This window comes from Ambystoma mexicanum, chromosome 3p (genome assembly GCF_040938575.1).
Source record: "Ambystoma mexicanum isolate Mex_15411 chromosome 3p, UKY_AmexF1_1, whole genome shotgun sequence".
Taxonomy (NCBI): Eukaryota; Metazoa; Chordata; class Amphibia; order Caudata; family Ambystomatidae; genus Ambystoma; species Ambystoma mexicanum.
This window is the reverse complement of record NC_090925.1, coordinates 911,664,246-911,682,449: the sequence shown is the minus strand read 5'-3', so window position 1 is coordinate 911,682,449 and position 18,204 is coordinate 911,664,246. Positions and strand designations below refer to the sequence as shown.

At 46.3% G+C, this 18,204-nt stretch overlaps 1 protein-coding gene across 1 annotated transcript in view; it reads left to right on the top strand.

The window, feature by feature from the left end:
* LOC138581100 (uncharacterized) overlaps positions 1-18,204 on the top strand; it is a 604,063-nt gene that overhangs the window by 477,093 nt on the left and 108,766 nt on the right. Inside the window, exon 10 of the mRNA XM_069652175.1 lies at positions 15,931-15,978. Within this exon, the coding sequence (XP_069508276.1) occupies positions 15,931-15,978 (48 nt within the window). The remainder of the gene's footprint in view (positions 1-15,930; positions 15,979-18,204) is intronic.

The window sequence follows — 18,204 nt, the reverse complement described above, 5'->3', positions numbered from 1 at the left end:
GTTCAAGGTTATATACACAATCATAATAACACACTTTGTACTCTGGCAATACTATAATGGCAAATATATACAAGTCCACTTGGTACCACTCTAAAATATCAATTTCTTTAAAATGTGCCACGGCTAACAGACCCAATAACATACGAATCAGATTGTAAGATGAATCAACGATAGACCACAGAAAGAAAGCAAGTTAAATCAAGCAATGGCAGAACAGTCACCCGTCAACCTAGAGACAGTTCTGTGCGAGGATCCCCCCACCTGGGCAACCTGTAAATAAAGCGTATTGACAAGCCCAACCCAAGTATGCTTAATATAGTCTTGATTCCTTCCAAAGGTTCTATGACCCCAAAGTACCTGGTTTCGTAGAGTTCTTTGGTGAGTCTTCGATGGGCCCTTCTTGAGTGCACTCCCTTTAAGGCAGGAGCCACGGGTCGTCGAGAGTCAGTGAAGAAAAGGGTGAACACTGTCCTGGGGGCAGCAGCTATGGTTCTTGCAGTGCTCGTTGATGATCAGTGGAAAATGTCCTGCAAGCTGAGGCGTGCAGTGCACCTCAACGACAAGTGTTCGTTGCCACAAGGAGTCAATGAAGAACTTTGGCCCAGCAAGCGTGTTGAGTCGTCAGCCTCTCTACGGTGTTCGGGGGGCGGGAAACCCACCGGCGGATTCTCCTCAGTCGTCGGCAGGCTTGGCTTTCTCCGGCAGGACAAAGCAGTCGACGATGATGAGCAAGGGAGTCCTTGTTTCAATGTTCTTAAGCAAAGGAGCACTGCGGCTCCGGTCGCCAACAGCGGTCGTTGACGCTGATGGACTTCAATGTCCAGGTGCTTTGCCTCATGATTCTGCAGCGGTCCCCGTCTCCGGTCAGCAGCCTTTCGAGGGTCTGACGTCCAGGAAGCTTTGGCAAAGATCAGCTGGTGCACGATGGTCCCTCGTAGCTCGGGAAGAGGTCTCCTAGTTAGGTCCTCTCTTGGATCAGGTCTTGAAAGCACAGCAGCTTTCAGATTGCACTGAAGGGAACAGCGGTTCACCTTCTTCTTCTGGCTCGGCTTCGAGAGTAAGCATCAAGTATCAACGTCAGCTTCTGAACGATTTCCATTAGTGAGAGGCCCCCGGATATACTGTTGATCTCCCATTCACTCTGGTGGGTCACACTCAGGCAACCAATCATTCAGAAGGGTATTCATGCAGTCAGGCAGCCAATCGGCTCACATGGCAATCAGGCCACTCTTCTCCATCCAGACACTCACAAAACGGAATGTGGATTCGGACAAGCACTCTGCCATTCAGCACTCCACACTGCATTCATCCAATTGTTATGCTTGAACTAAAATGGCGCTGGTGCGCAGTGCATTCTAGGAGCGCTCGGAGCCATGATGGATATTTACTTCATGCCGTAGTGAAAAGCTGCACACATTTTGCTGAGCGTTAGATTCACGGTGCTGAGAAAAACATGCTTTCCAAACCTGGTATGCGGTCAAGGACATTTCTGCTGGGAAAGCTAACTTTGTTATGGTTTGTTACTGTTCTCCGTGGAGCGTGTTTTTAGAGGAGGGAGGCACTCTGCTCCTTGGGGGTGGCTGTCGATTGACCCAGCTGGCAACCGACGGCTGCTCATCAACTGCGCAAGTGCCATTTCCAGAAGCTTCGAGAACTGCCACCCCTTTTCGGAGTGTGTATATATGCGGAAACCCGGAGGTGGTCAGTAGAGACTTCAGTCGGAGGAGGACGCTTACGTCCGGCATTCCTTTGATCTGTAGTGCTCTCGGCCTGGCTGTTCCCGGGGTCTTCCAGCCGCTTCTGGGCGAGATGAGGAATCCAGTTACGCTCACGGTGATGGTGATGTATTTCCTTTTGACTTCTTTGCTTCTTCTGTGATTTATGTCTATATTACTTTTGTGAGTTATTTCCATGTTATTACTGATTGCTTCTAAACTTTGAATAAATAGCCGTATAAGTGCTGATTATCTTCTAAGAGTGTGTGGTTGCGAGTTATTGCGTCTTTCTGCGTTCAAAGTATTGGCTCTATAATTGCATTGGTGATTTATGAGTTTCGGTGCACTCTGGGAAGAGCAATACATTTTTGACGTCACAAACAGGATACTTGTGATGAGTTGTTCAGAGTATTCAAGAATCTGTTTGAACGTAGATAGGATTCGGTTATCTTGCAAAGTGAAGTTTTTGAGTCGTGAAGATTTTTTTTCCTTTGTTGGTGTGTGCGTGCCTGTGGGAGTGATTGCAGTGTTGAGAGAAACAATATATAAATATAAATAGGTTTTGTTTTGAGTAGTTTATTCAGGAAAAAGAGCGTTACCGCTGGCAGTGACTGTTCTGATGTTGTTATTCCAGGCTGGACTAAGAGTCCATATGATAAATTGGCCCAGGCGTGGGCATGTGGTGCAGGGCTAAGTGAAACATGGGATCAAGGATTGGGAGATGCCGATCCGTCTGATTTAATGGCATGCTTGCAACAAGTTCCAGTGGAACGTGGCAGAGAGTGTGCGGCATTAGGTAGGCGAGGTTGGGTTCTGTTGCATGCTTATAGGAAAATACATCAAATGAAGGTGGAAATGAAAAATGAGGTTTTGCGATTAGAGAGAGAGCTGGCTGCAGAACGGCAGACTGCTTTAATGCAACAGATTCAAATGAAACTGTTTAAAGATAAGGCTGACACATATCAGGCTGTGGCCGAGAGGGCAGCAGTCAGAATAGCCCGGTATAAGTATAGGAAAAGACGGGGAGGGGTCAACAAAAGAAAGGTGGCAGCTGTAATCGCTACCGCTGGTGTGGACTGGGATCCAGATAAGTGCGATGGTGATATTTTCGACTCAACCAGTCTAGAAAGTAGTTCCGCAAATGAGTCTGACCCCAAAATGGAAGTGAAACAGAAAACAGTGACGGCTAAGCCCGTTAGAAGACGGCGAGCCGGACCCCACCCGCAGAATCCTGCTGGCGGAATGGTGGATTTAACCACGCTGGAGGATTACACACAGCAGGAGGTTGGGGAAATTATTACCCGTTTGAGGCAAAAATCAGGGGAAGCTTTATTGACATGGATGGTGAGATTGCTAGATGGGGTGCTGCAGGGTTGTTGGTAGATTCTTCGGATTCACTGTGTTTTTTACCCCTGTCAATTGAAACCAATGTACAGGAGGTCTTAAGAGCAGGACAGCCCCCTGACACAAATGGTCAAGATACACAGGTGTCTTTGTTGCACCTGGTAGCCCAAGCATGTAACCGTAAATACCCCATTACCACAGATTGGCCTAGCGAAGAAACGAAGTGGTATACGTTGAGAGAAGCAATTCAAAAAGTCAGAGAGCATGCGATGAAAGAGGCGATTCACATAGATGCTCCTGATCACATGGGAGCCGTGCCGCTCTCAGTTTCAACTCGAAACATGGTGATTAGAACCACGCCACCCGCATTCAAAAGTGTCATTATGACTTTGCTCGTAGGCATGACGGGCAAAGCTACTGATGAAGTAGCGGATGCCATTCGGCAACTTGCAGATTTAGGGGAGTGGGATAAGAGCGATAACAAGCCACGGGAGAGAGAGGGGCATAGTGAGAGAAGAACCGAAGGCAGGCGGCAAGATAGCAGTGTCATGATCTCTGCTTCCAAAAGGTCAGGGTTTTCCCAACTCCCTTGGAAGCAGATCCATAACCCAGGTTCCGAGTGCCAACCAGTCCCAATTGGGACCTTTTGGACCCAGTCCTGGCGCCAGTGGCACCAGGCTCATAAATATGCCCAGTCCCAGCGCTGGAAGCGCCGGGCTCATAATGCTTGGGTGGACTTACCTTCAGCAGACCATGCTGCTTACTTGCCTGCCAGTTGAGCCTCTGATCCTCTTCTGTTTGGAACTACTTTTCCTGTTGGGTGGGGCTGGAGCCACTCCCTAGATTCAGAACACTGGAACTCTTCTGGAAGGCAGGAACTCTTTTCTTACCAGGAACTCTTTTCTTACTTAGGCGTGGCTGTGGAAGGAGACACCTAAGCACTACAGGAGGCTATTTAAACCACACCCGGTGGATGAATCTTGCTTTGCGTTATTCTGCAACCTCTGCAGCAGAACGCTCATCGTGTCTTCTGCATCCGGTCCTGGGCCTAAGGAAAAAGGCTTACCATCCTGAATCCAGTCTTCAGCAACACCTATAAAGACAAGAAAGAACAGGTTAGCATTCCGGCATCTGAAAGGCAAAGGCTTACCATCCTGAATCCAGTCTTCAGCAACACCTATAAAGACAAGAAAGAACAGGTTAGCATTCCGGCATCTGAAAGGCAAAGGCTTACCTACTCTTCGTGCGCTCCGGAGGTCTTCACACTGCATTCCGGCATCTGAAAGACAAACGTTTACCAACTCTTCGCACGCTCCGGAGGCCTTCGGCGCTGCATCCCGCATCTGAAAGACGAAACAAGGTGCGTTTAAAGACATTGGGGAACTTTAATACTCACGTGCCATTACTCCTTTCCACATCTAATCCAGTGGGTATTCCGGCACCCTGCAGCCGCTCCGAACTCGTACCTGCAAAATAAAAAGACAGTTAGAGCGCATAGTGAAGCAGGCAACAAGCGCTTACTTACGTGCTTCCAGGCGCTTCTATTCATCACACGGGCTCCATCTTCAACTCACTTCAGCCCGTCATCCGCCATCGCCGGAACCCTGCAAAACAAGAGACATCATTACTAAAGACTTTAAAGACATTTGAATGACTCGAAACTTACCGTTCGTGCAGTAAACGACGGACAGCAGTCCCCTGAAGTCAAGAGGCCTGCGCTACCTATCCAGTGAAGAAACTGGTTACAGCACCCTGCCCCGAGGCAGATGGAGAGCTCGGCATTCACTTACCTAAGGTGAGAGCGTTAACCTTTGGGGGTCTACAGGAGAGGAGAAGAGGAAAGAGATAGGGACACCCCAATAACCCCAGTTCATTAACCCCATATTTTCTATCTGCAGACATCTTACTCTGCACGTCAGGCATACAGTGCACAGAGGTCCAGCCCAAAGAGCCAACCGGGTGCTACACATCACCTTTGAAGATACGGTAGTCGCCCAGTCAAGACCGGCGCCTCTGCGAGAATCAGGTGAGCGTTACAAGCAGAGACTCCTGAGTGTCCCGAAAAGACATGTTTTTGGCTTTGTTAAAAGATGGTGTGCCACACGAAGAAATTGATGGCATCGAAACCAGAGTAATTTATGAATTATACAAAAAACGAGGACTGGCAGCCAAAGAGCACTATAAACAGGTCAAGAAACAGGTAGTCACCACGCCACAGGGGGACACCTCACCTTCTGCTCCCCCTGTGGAAGAACAAGACGAAGGGTCTATGGGGACACCTTCCCCGTACCAGCCGATATACGCTGATTTGAGAAAGGTGGTGAGTGCGATGTTAGAGGCGGAGTCGAGTCACACTCATTCGAAGTTTGACTAGGGCTTCGGCCAAGCTCCGGCAGCGTCTGCCCGCATAAAAATTGATAGGCGGCCTCATGTTGATGTTAAGATTTTTTGGGGGGCCAGGAAATACACAAGGGGTGCGAGCATTGATAGACACCGGGGCGGAGGCCTCTTTGGTGCATAGCAATCCAACACGATTTAAAGGCAAACAGTTTACTATTACAGGTCTAGGGGGAAAGGAGACCGCCGCAGTACAAACGAAAGTGGAGATGAAAATAGGCAAATTGAATAGGCAGAAATACCAAGTGTTGACTGTCCCGATTCCTGAATATATAATTGCCTTTGACATTTTGGAAGGGTTAACCTTGGGACTTGGCGGTAAAACGTACCAGTTTGGGGTGAGGGCATTGATCTGTACACCCATTACCGTAGGCAAATTGAAGATGCCCCCAGTGCAAGTGCCGGTGGCAACCAAGCGGGTAGCAATAAAACAATACTGCATTCCTGGGGGGAACAAGAAAATTTCAGACACCATCAAAGAGTACGTGGATGCGGGTGTATTACGCCCTATTACCACCGCATAGAACAATCCTCTCTGACCTATTAAAAAGGGAGTTGGGTCATGGAGGATGACAGTGGATTATCAGGAGTTGAATAAACACACTCCTCCCTTAGTGCCCTCAGTCCCAGATGCCATTACCTTGATTGAGAATGTCCAAAAGTTTGAGGGGACTTGGTATGCAGTGATCGATTTAGCCAATGCATTTTTCTCTGTGCTAATTGCTGAAGAGTGTCAAGAGCAGTTTGCATTTTCGTAGAGTGGACGGCAGTACACTTTCACGAGGCTACCAAAGGGGTACATACATAGCCCGACTATCTGTCATCGGCTGGTGGCAGAGCACTTAGACAAGATACTGTGTAAACCTGACATACAAATCTCTCATTGCATTGATGATATTTTGATTCAGGGCAAGGATGAGCATAGTGTGCAAAGTCAGTTGGATGTCATTATGGAAGGATTGAAGAAGGAAGGGTGGGAGATTAACCCGAGTAAAATTCAAGGTCCAGCTGAAACGGTGATATTCCTAGGGATTCAGTGGCATCATGGGCATCGAGAAATGGTGCCAAAAGCCCGACAGAAAATACTTGAATTCACCACTCCAATAAACAAAAAGCAAGCTCAGCAGTTTATAGGGCTGTTTGGGTTTTGGAGACAGCACATTCCCCATTTAGGGCAGATATTGGCCCCCCTTTACAAAGTGACACGAAAGAAATATGAGTTTCAGTGGGGGGAGGAGCAGCAGAAAGCCTTTGAGCTGGCGAAAGACACTGTGCAGCAGGTGCTTGATTTATGGCCATTGAAGGAAGGCGAAGTGGAATTAAATGTGTCTGTACAAGACAATTATGCTAACTGAAGTGTGTGGCAGAAACAAGACAGGAAACGTGTGCCATTGGGGTTTTGAAGTTGTAAATTGCCCGATGCTGGTAACTCATACACTCCGTTTGAGAAGCAATTGCTGGCGTGTTATTGGGCCCTTGTTGATACCGAGCAAATGACGGTGGGCCATGATGTATTAATGAGGCCAGAAATACCAATCATGCAATGGGTACTGAGCTCTCCTAAACGCATAGAATAGGACATGCTCAAGAAGCCAGCATAATTAAATGGAAATGGTATATTCAAGACGGAGCCAAATCAGGGAAGGGTGGAGTTGCAAAATTACATGAGCAAGTAGCCAACATACCGCCCTCAGATTACATACCATCGGAAGTGCCTGAAAAACGTGAGTCTCCCGTGAAATGGGGAGTACCTTACAGCGATTTGACCGTGGAACAAACAGAGCTTGCTTGGTTCACGGATGGCTCAGCCCGATATGTGGGAACTGAGCGATACTGGAAAGCAGTGTCGTACAATCCCAAGACGAAAAAGATTTTGACAACGTCAGGGAAAGGGAAGAGCAGTCAGTTTGCAGAGCTTTACGCAGTTTACCAGGCATTGAAACAAGAGACCCCTGGTCGATGTCATGTGTACACGGATTCATGGTCATTGGCAAATGGGTTGGCGGTGTGGTTGCCAACCTGGCAAAAGAATGGGTGGAAGATTCATTCAAAAGAGTTGTGGGGAAAAGAACTGTGGCAAGATATTGCAGAAATGTTATCACAAAGTGAAGTCACTGTATATCATGTGGACGCGCATTGTGCCACAGACTCATTAGAACGTTGGTTTAATTCTGTTGCAGACGAACACACCAAGATTTCATCTTTGGATGCAGAGGCTCAGGAAGACGATTTGGAGGGTTTGACCAAATGGGCTCATCAGAAATGTGGGCACCTTGGAGAAAAGGCTATCAGGTGGGCACAAGCTCGAGGAATCAGTCTTCCTTTAGAAGTAGTGAAAACGATAATTTTGCAATGTCCAGTGTGCCAACACCAACTGCATAGACCTATCCCTCAGATTGTCCGAGGTACATTGCGAAGAGGAGAATTACCATGTCAAATTTGGCAGATTGATTATATCGGTCCCATGCCAATCAGTAGAGGTTGTCAGTATGCATGCACTATTGTGGATACATACTCAGGATATTTGATGGTTTTGCCATGCAACACAATTGAACACCATCAGGTTGTTAGATCAGATCATACTACATTATGGAGTGCCTTTGCAGATTCAAAGTGACAATGGGTCACATTTCAAAGGCAAATTAATTATGGAGTACTGTCAGGAAAAGAGCATTGAGTGGTTGTATCACGTACCATATTACCCAGCTGCTTCCGGGTTAATTGAACGAATGAATGGGTTACTGAAAGAGCAGTTGCGCAAATCTGGAGATGGCAATCTGGCAGGCTGGCATGATCGTGTGTTTGATGCGGTGCAAGTATTAAACAATAGACCTGTGAATTAGCATGAAACTCCTTTGATGTGACAAATGACTCCTACTTTACAGGTTCAACCCAATTCAGTCAGGGAAACACTATTGTACTGGAAAATTACTCCAGGTTCTTTAGCTCCCTATCGAGCAACTCCAGAGTCAGCAGGGGTAGACTTGCATTCCCATGAAGAAATCAGATTAGACCCGAGAGGGATAGTTGTAATTGAAACCGGGATTGGAGTACAAATTCACCCAGAGCATATGGGATGGATTGCCCCTAAATCTGGCCTAGCATTGAAGGGAGTTCAAGTGTTGGGAGGGGTAATTGATGCTGATTACCAAGGCGAGATTAAAGTCATCATAATGAATAGTGGGGACCAATTGTTATCGATCCACAAGGGTGATCGAGTGGCCCAATTGATCATTATTCCTGTTAAGTTATCCATGATTAAGAAGGGGGAGCCTCCTACAGTGTTAACTACCCGTGGGGATTGTGGTTTTAGCTCTTCAGTCAGTATGGTACCAGGAGCAAAGGTGTGGGTGGAAAAGCCAAGTGGCCCACCAGTGCCCGCAGATGTCATTGCATCAGGCAAAGATCAAGTAGTTTTAGTCATGGAGTCTGGTAGAAAGAAATGGCAATATGTGCCCGCAGACAAATGTTACCTGAGAGAGGGATGTGCAACACTGATATCTCTTTTCTGGGTTTGCCTTGTAGATCCTGTGTCTGGCTGGTGTAATTGTGGTACTAAATGGACTCCTTTTGGGAGAGTTAAACAGCCTGCTGCTACCAACGAAAAATGTCACATCTGTGCCAGTGATCAAGGGGATACTGATAGTGATGAATAGTGTTGTCCCAAAGCAGCCTCATGCCGATGTAGAAAAGCCAGCCAGACTGAAGACATGGATTCGTGAAATGCGGCAAACACGTCAGGAGCAAGTGAAAACAACTTTGATGCCAATCATGCGAGAAGCATTTTCAGGACGGCGAAAACATTCTCCTATGATCACCCAGACGGAGAATATGTGGATATATCTGGCACAGCTGGTGCTCAACATATCGCACTTCTGTCTTACTGATGTGCCCAATGCTGAAGCTTTACTGACTACGTGTTTAGTAGCAGTGCCGACGCCTGTTCCGGTTTTAAAACATATCTTCGGCGTCACACACAATGATGCTTTAGTTAAAGATTTGGACATTAGGCAATCTTTTTCCATTTATGAGCACTGTAGGTTTTGTCAAGAAACCGATCGCAAATGGAGAAATTTGACACGTGTTATCACTTATAATATAACCCAAGGTGATGTATGTTATTTCATGACATGCAATGCACAAGAAATTGGCAAATGCCAACAGATCGATTTACCCAAACAGCACAATCATACAAGGTTTGAGCAGCGACTGTTTTCGCGAGTGCCATGCACATGCACCAGTGTAAATAATACTATGTCTTGTAATCATACAGTGATAGCTGCCAGTCATTTGAATCATGTGAAACTTCCAACAGGATGGCTCTTTTCATGTGGCAACATCACATACACTTATATTCCAGCTAACATTTCCGGAGGTCCATGTGCTTTAACTCGATTAGGACTAATGATGTTTCCTTTACATCCAGCGATAACTCGAGGTAAAAGGTCAACTTTCGAATCTGTGGGTCTATCTCCTGATTGTGATTCACAGGTACACTTATTATCAGAAGCTGAGGTTCTAGCATTAACCCTTTCATTAGTAGGAGTTTGGGGTTTAGCTGCTGGGGGTTATTAATCTTTGATGAAATTAGCATGTTTAGTAGTCAAAAGCCTTAATCATACTTCTCAGGCATTAGAAGAATTACTCCTTGATAGTCAAGTTATTAGAAAAGCAACTTTGCAGAACAGAGCTGCTGTTGATTATCTATTGCTAAAGCATAATTTAGGGTGTAACGCATTTGTAGGTATGTGTTGTTTTAATCTAAGTGACCATTCACGATCCATTGAAAGTCATATTCGAGGTTTGAGGGATCTCATTTCTCAAGTGTCTCAAGATCGTACTGGGAATTGGTGGGATTGGTTATTCTTATGGATACCTGATATTGGGGTACACTATGATACGCTTTTGCTTGCATTTTCATTATATTAGCTATCATAATAGCTTGTTGTTGTTGTATTCAATGTATTCCCAATTTAGTTTTAATGTTTCGTAGGTTTCATAGACCGGCTCCTTTGCCACCGGGCTATGGAAGGTAAATATCCAAGGGTGGAACTGTTATGCTTGAACTAAAATGGCGCTGGTGCGCAGTGCATTCTGGGAGAGCTCGGAGCCATGATGGATATTTACTTCATGCCGCAGTGAAAAGCTGCACACATTTTGCTGAGTGTTAGATTCACGGTGCTGAGAAAAACATGTTTTCCAAACCTAGTATGCGGTCAAGGACATTTCTGCTGGGAAAGCTAACTTTGTTATGGTTTGTTACTGTTCTCCGTGGAGCGTGTTTTTAGAGGAGGGAGGCACTCTGCTCCTTGAGGGTGGCTGTCGATTGCCCCAGCTGGCAACCGACGGCTGCTCATCAACTGCGCAAGTGCCATTTCCAGAAGATTCGAGAACTGCCACACCTTTTTGGAGTGTGTATATATGCGAAAACCCGGAGGTGGTCAGGTGAGACGTCAGCCAGAGGAGGACGCTTACGTCCGGCATTCCTGTGAGCTGTAGTGCTCTCGGCCTGGCTGTTCCCGTGGTCTTCCAGCCGCTTCTGGGCGAGATGAGGAATCCAGTTACGCTCACGGTGATGTATTTCCTTTTGACTTCTTTGCTTCGTCTGTGATTTATGTCTATATTACTTCTGTGAGTTATTTCCATGTTATTACTGATTGCTCGTAAACTTTGAATTAATAGCCGTATAAGTGCTGATTATCTTCTAAGAGTGTGTGTTGCGAGTTATTGCGTCCTTCTGCGTTCAAAGTATTGGCTCTATAATTGCATTGGTGATTTATGAGTTTCCGTGCACTCTGGGGAGAGCAATACACCCAATCTCGGGCAGGGCTCTCTCTGTCATTGTGTCAAACACCAGATACTAGACACCCATAACATGAAATGCGTATTCATCACACACTCCATTCACCAAGGTCCCACCCCACAGGCGTAGCCACAACGTACAGTCACTGGGAAGGCTCCAGCCGGTCTGGCCTGGACTTCCCCACAATACCATATGGAACTTCCACCAAACAGCCAGTCAGGGGGAAGGGACAGAGTCAGGGCTTCCCGCGACGTTGGGAATACAAGGTAACAGGCAATAGAAAGCAAGAGGCCACATGGGCCATCTTGTCTCCTATCAGGAATCAAGTGATTCCAATGGCAGGGCCTGGGTATCCCAAAATGGAGGACACTCAGAGCACCTGTCAAAATCAGCATGGAGCTTCCACCAGCCCATACCCTGCTCTGTGGATCACAAAGTCGTACCCGAGCTCCAGGAAGATCCTCCGGATGCCCATGAAGCAGGACTGACCAAGCCTGAGCCACCTCAATAGAGTGCCGGACCCCAGATGCAAGGAAAGTCCATAAGGTATCCGAGAACTGCAGTGGTGCTATTTGCGAGAAGCTGAAACCGCAAAGTGCCGCTGATCTGAAGGTTGCCCATTGCTGCCGCTGACCTTCAAACCATAGTTCAGGAGTCCTCAGACGTCCTCCCTCTTGTCTCCATGACTGAGGCCCAGGAACAACAGGATCTGCCATACTACAACTGGAACAGAAGCCAGCTGGAGCCAATTTCTTCAGACCTAAGGTACTGTAAATCAAGGGATATTTACCTCTTGTTGTATAGCCTTGCTAGCTATCAGTTGAGATGTCTTGGTTGCTTTTGCTGAGTTGCTTGCAGGTTTGCCCCTCACAAGCCTCCCAGCTTGTGGACAGTGATTTCATTTTGTACAAAGACTTCTAAAACAGTGTGCAAGACCTTTTGCCCACCTGCAAGAAGTGGTCAGCTCACCTAGACTTTTGCTCAACTAACATTGGCTGTCCTGGCTCCCTGAAAGACTCTTCTTACCTCTAACTCTGTGCTTTACCCAACCCTCAACAAAGGTCACACATTAGATAACTTGTGTAGCTGGGAAAGGGTTCATTTACTTTGTATTGGAGGGTTCAAAAAGTATGTACTTGCTTAAGAATATTTGTTAACCATTGTTTTATTCCTTCATCTTTCTCTTTTGACACTAACCTCAGTATTGCTCTAAATATGCCAGTAATATATCAATGTCCACAGTGTCCTAGTTATTTAAGTCACGTCAGGGTGTAGGAATTGGCTGTGTGTCATCCGCAATGGCAATCTACTGATTTAAAGAAACTGAGAGTGTGTATTTTGAAATACATTTTTGGGTTACATATAATTGCTCCCTTCTAAAGAAGGTTTATACAACTGACTGGTAAATTAATAATTGTTTAATCAAGAAACCTTAAGTGTAAGTGTTTATTTGAATTACTGTCACTGTGAAACTATGTGTTACAACCCTACAGCTCACATGGACCCCTCTTGAGATAAGCCTGGTTGCTCAGTCACTCTACCTACTTGTGTAGTACATGCTTATACCAAACGTGGGTCAACTATTGCCAAGAGGACAGGGCTGGTGCAGTCTCCCACAGGGTGCTGCATTGAATCTTGCCTAATATTGCCCATATGAGGTCTCTAGACAAGCCCCCTCTATGAAAGGACGAGAAGGTGATCCCTCTGGAGGAGAAGGTGGTCCCCTTCTCCTCCAGTACTGCCAAGGACAACATTGCCTCCCTTGCTCCAGCCTTGGCTGATTTTCGAAATCACTCCTTTGCCACTGGCTCCTTCCCTCCACTCCTCAAGCACTCCCTTGCACACCCTCTCCTCAAAATGCCTTCTGCTGAACCCTCCTGTCTGGCTAACTACTTTGCTATCTCCATTAACCCCTTCCTGGGCCATCTCTTGGAGAAGCTGGTCATCTCCCAGCTGATCTACCACACTGAATCTGTTGGTTTTCTCCACAACCACCAGTCTGGCTTGAGAGGAGCCACAGGTACAGAAACTGCATGCCTGAACACCAGTGAAGAGTTGCTCTCAAATCTCGATTCCAACTGTCCCTCCGTTCTCATCCTTCTTGACCTTTCCTCTTCTTATGATACAGTCAATAATGCCACCCTTATAAACTGGCTCCGTGATACCCTTGGCGTTACTGACCTGGCTCTGGACTGATTGACCTCCTTCCTATCTGACTGACCATGCCAGGTTTAACTGGACCCTTATATCTCTTTCATCACATACTTCACCTGCGGCTTCCCATGGGGATGTATCCTCTCACTGTGGCTCTTCAACATCTACCTTGCACATCTAGCCCATTCGATCTCCGCCTTCTCTCACTTTCATTGTTTTGCGGATGATACGCAGCTCCTTCAAGCTTCCCTCCACTGCCTCCTCTTCTTCCTCTCTCATTCCCAACTGTCTGACTTCTATTCAGGAATGGTGTGCTGTTAAAAAATCTCTGCCTTAACGCCGGTAAGAGTGAGATCCTTATCATTTGGACCCCTGCTCCCTCCTTCCATCCTACTCTCTGGCTGCCCTCTATGCCCCCCCTCATCCTCCTATGAGGCAAAGAACCTTGGTGTCATCTTTGACTCCTCTGTCTCCTTTTCCCCTCACATGGGGAGGAAAGATAGCTCAGGGGTAACGATTTTGTCTTGGAAGCAAGACAACACAATGCACCACAGGTTTGAATTGCGATGCCTTGCTTAGAATCCACTTTCTGGTATTAAATTCATTATAAAATTATAATTATAATCGCGGACCGTGCCAAGAAGGACACTTCCAGCTGCTCCTCCTCAGATGCATTCTCCCTTTCCTCACCTCCCACCAGAAGCTCAATGTCTCCAGAGCTCTAGTCCTCTCCAGGCTGGACTACTGCAGCAGCTTCTTCCTCAATCTTCCTAAATCCTCCCTTTGCCCCCTTCAACTAATCCAGAATAGGACTGCAAGATTTATCCTTGGCCTCAAGCCCAGGGACTGTATCTCTCCAGCCCTAAAATCTCTCCACTGGCTCCTGGTTGCTGCGAGGATCAAGTTCAATACCCTCTGCATCGTCCACAAGGCTTTCAGGGGCTTGGCACCCCGCTACATCCAACTCCCTCTCCCTAAGTACCTCCCTGCTAGAGCACTTTGGTCTTCTAGCTCTAACTCTCTGCAGATCAGACGCTTCTCCAAGCAGAGAGTGGTGGGTAGATCTCTCTTCCGCAGGTGCCTCCCTCTGGTATGGCCTCTCTGCCCCTCTCCGACTTGAACCGGATCTCTGGAAGCTTCTCAATACCCTCTTTTTCCCTTCCTCCTTCTCTCTCCCCCTCCCCTGCTAATGTCCTCTTCTGTCTCACTTTGACTGGCTGCCTGGTTCCTTCTGATTCTTACAGGGTACCAGGCCCTCCTCGACAAGTCTACCACTGCACTTGGTCTCCCCTGAGCTCCCCCCCTTAGCTGCACTTGCCCTATCGAGCTCCCTCCCCCTGCACTTGCCTGGCTGGGTCTCCACCTCTGAGCCCATTCAGCCCTGTTCCTCGCACTTAGCCCAAGGACCTTCTTTCCCCTGCACTCTCCACATTCCCTAATCCATGGGCCTTTCCCCCAACCCCCCAGCATGTGTGCGCTCGGGGCTCCGACCTGCACTTCCTATCCCTCCTATCCAAATGACACATGGCCTAGTGGGACCGTTTTTGTTTTGCTTCACCCCTAGATCCCCCCCTTTCTTTGCCTTGTTGCGCCTTGAAACACAATTTGCTGTATAGGCGCCTTATAAATACCCAAGAAGTAAATAAATAAATAAATAAATAAATAAATAAATAAAAAGATAAGATAAGATAACAGGTGGCCTGGCCAATTAGAACAGCAACCTGCCAGATACAACCATAAACAACCCCCGACATGCAGTTCGATGGGGCATCCCGCGCCACTGCTGCTTAGAACCCTAGAAAGAGGAGTACCTATATAACCAAACCTGGTAGATTTGGAATGTTCAGCTCTATTGTACCAAAGACTGCAATTGCCACAACGTGTACGCAGACTTTGTGGGCAGATCCTCCTCACCCCTGCTTGCGGCTAGTGTCTGTACGTTCACCCATGAACATAGCATGATATAAATCACAGAAGAGCAGCACACACATGCCTCGGATCTCCAGTAAAGCAAAAGATGAGTAACCTTCCTCAGCAACACAGACATAGAACACTGCTGGCAGAACAGAGCTGCCTCGCCCTTGCAACAAAAACAATGGTGTAAGGGAACCCATCAGTAGGAACGGAGGGGACATGAATGCAGTTTAAAGTGTAAATGGCAGAGCGTTTTGATGGCATCTTCATAAATCTCACAACTCTCACAGATTCCCAATGCCATAGTGTCAGAACACACACAGACACAAAGCGTTAACGCCAATATGAGCTTCTAGAAGTCTCCCAATACATGAATGGAATTAATTGGGGAGATCAATTAATGAATGTACTCTCTTGCTACCCTTTATGTCCGTGGGCACGCTGCCTGAAACGTCGGCAAAAATGAGCTCACATTATTGGCACTGTTTTAAGAAATGCTCTTACGTTAATGACACTGTTGCGTCGAGAGTACTGAGCAGTAAAAGTGAAAGATGTAATGGTGTATACTATATTTTGAATTGCTTCTTTGTCTTTTAACTACAGTCACAGAGGATTATCAGAATGTCCCGGAGCAGGAGAGAGACTCATTGGGTAACACGATTAACCTGTCTTTTCCTCTGTGTTCACCTGCAGTCTGTGCTTACTGACACCCTACTTCAAGTGCCTGCCTGCTTTTCTGTGCAATCTAAACGCCCCCTTTCATGTAGATATATCTATACCCCCTGTCTTCTTTTTTGTCCACTCTGCCTCCTAGCCTTGCTTACTCTGTGTTTATATATGTTTGCTGACCATGGGCCTCATTACGAGGTCAGCGGTAACCCGCCGGTGCTACCGGCGGGTTGCCACCAACCTCGAAACACCAAATACGCTGCCTGACTTCCCGGTGCCACTAGAAATTACAAGTCCCAGCAGAGCGGGTAGTCAGGCGGGGGATTCAATAAGTCCCCATTCCTGTGGAGTCCCATACAGGAATGGGGACTCTGAAGCACCAGCACCGTTTCTAATGGTGCTGGTGCTTCCATGACAACGCTGCCTACCGAGGCTGTTGCTCCCGGCAGGGTCAGACCTGCCGGGCGCACCGGCCCCGGCAGGCATACTTCTAGTGTGGCGGCCCAGAAACAAGGGTGCCGGTAAGCTTACCGGCACCCTTGTTTCCGGACCACCAGACTCGTAAAGAGGCCCATGGTCTTTGTAATCCGATGTCCAGCTAAAGTCAAAGGGAAACAGGACTGGTTATATGGAAGTGTATCACCTAATAAAAAACAATGAACTATGTAATCCTATGAGCAGTGATGAAGTGATAAAGTGTACAAGAATGTGTATAATATTCTCTCTTATGGGTACCAATGACATTTAAATATCTACACTCACGATCAGGCAAGAAACCTAAGAGAGAGTAGAGGTCAATTAAAGGTAAAATAACTTCACAACATTAGATATATTTTGGTTAATGCATGTCCACTTTATTAAGAGGGCACCCCGATCTAATGTCCTCTAGTATACAGTCCCACCCCCAATTCTGGGCAAACAAACGATCGGATCAAACTCACATGCATTTAAATTAATTAATTAAAGGTGGTCCCAAATCTTTATGTAGGGGAAGTCACCACAGTATTACACAATCACAGGCAGCTTGTCCGCAATAATGGAAATAACCTGCTCGATTGAATCTCACTATTTCTCACACACAAATATCCTTTTACATAATGATATATCTAAATGTTTAATTCTGAATAGCAATAGACATTCTAGACATTCCAGACTTAATCCTACCACTTGCAAGCTGTCTCCAAATTACACAAAGTTAAATTTACAAATGGATCAAAGAACTTTGCTTTTCCCAATGACACAACAATTTATGGAATCCTATTTATATTCCTTCACATCTATTAGTTTCCCCTAGTTTAAGTGTGGGGTTGTGGGATTCTAGCTTATGAATGTAGGCTATTATGCATCGCAGGTTAATGTTGCAGGTTTGGGTTAGGGAATCGGTTTTGTCAATTTAGAATGCACAGAGTATTTTGACTCATCCGCCAAACCGGTGAGAATGCATTTGCATCATTTTTATGGCAGTAGAAATGACACAATTACACTGGCTCTCAATTCCCATTCCTTTTCAAATAGCTATGGCCTTCACGGATCACACATTATCAATCAGATCTTCATAGGGAGGATAGCTCAGTGACAACTTACTCGCCTTGGAAGCAAGACGACACAGAGCAACACAGGTTTGATCCCGGTTCCACGCTTAAAAACCTCAGGGTATTAAGCGTGTTATAAATAACCTATCATATCATATCGTATCTTTAAACTATGGTCGGATGCCTGCTTAATATTAACTACTTATGTGAAAATGAAACTGGGGAAGGTGGTCCCCACCATGGATTTGATTTGTAGACAAATGTATGAAAATTTGAACAAAGTACCAGTGGAAATTCATTAAGATTTAGGTTTATTGATATAAAGCAAACATCCTAGAAACCTAACTCCAGAAAACTGCATGCTCACACAAAATGCTCAATTAGCTCAGACTCTAAAATGTGAGAAGAAAAACCTTTCTGTGAAGATTCAAAGTCATCACCCATCAAAAGTGTAGGTGGGCAGATTTTTAATGATCTCATCCAAGGAGGACAGAAGCAGTGTTTCACAGATTTGTCAATGCATTTAGTTCGCCTTCAGGCCACCTGTGACTGTCAGATTGTTTAGTAGCTGCACCTCTGTCAAGTTTCTTCAATACAGAAAAGAAGAAGAAAAAGGCTCTACCTCCAGGCTAGAATGTGTACCATCTTGAAAACCTTGCACTGTGGCCGGTACACT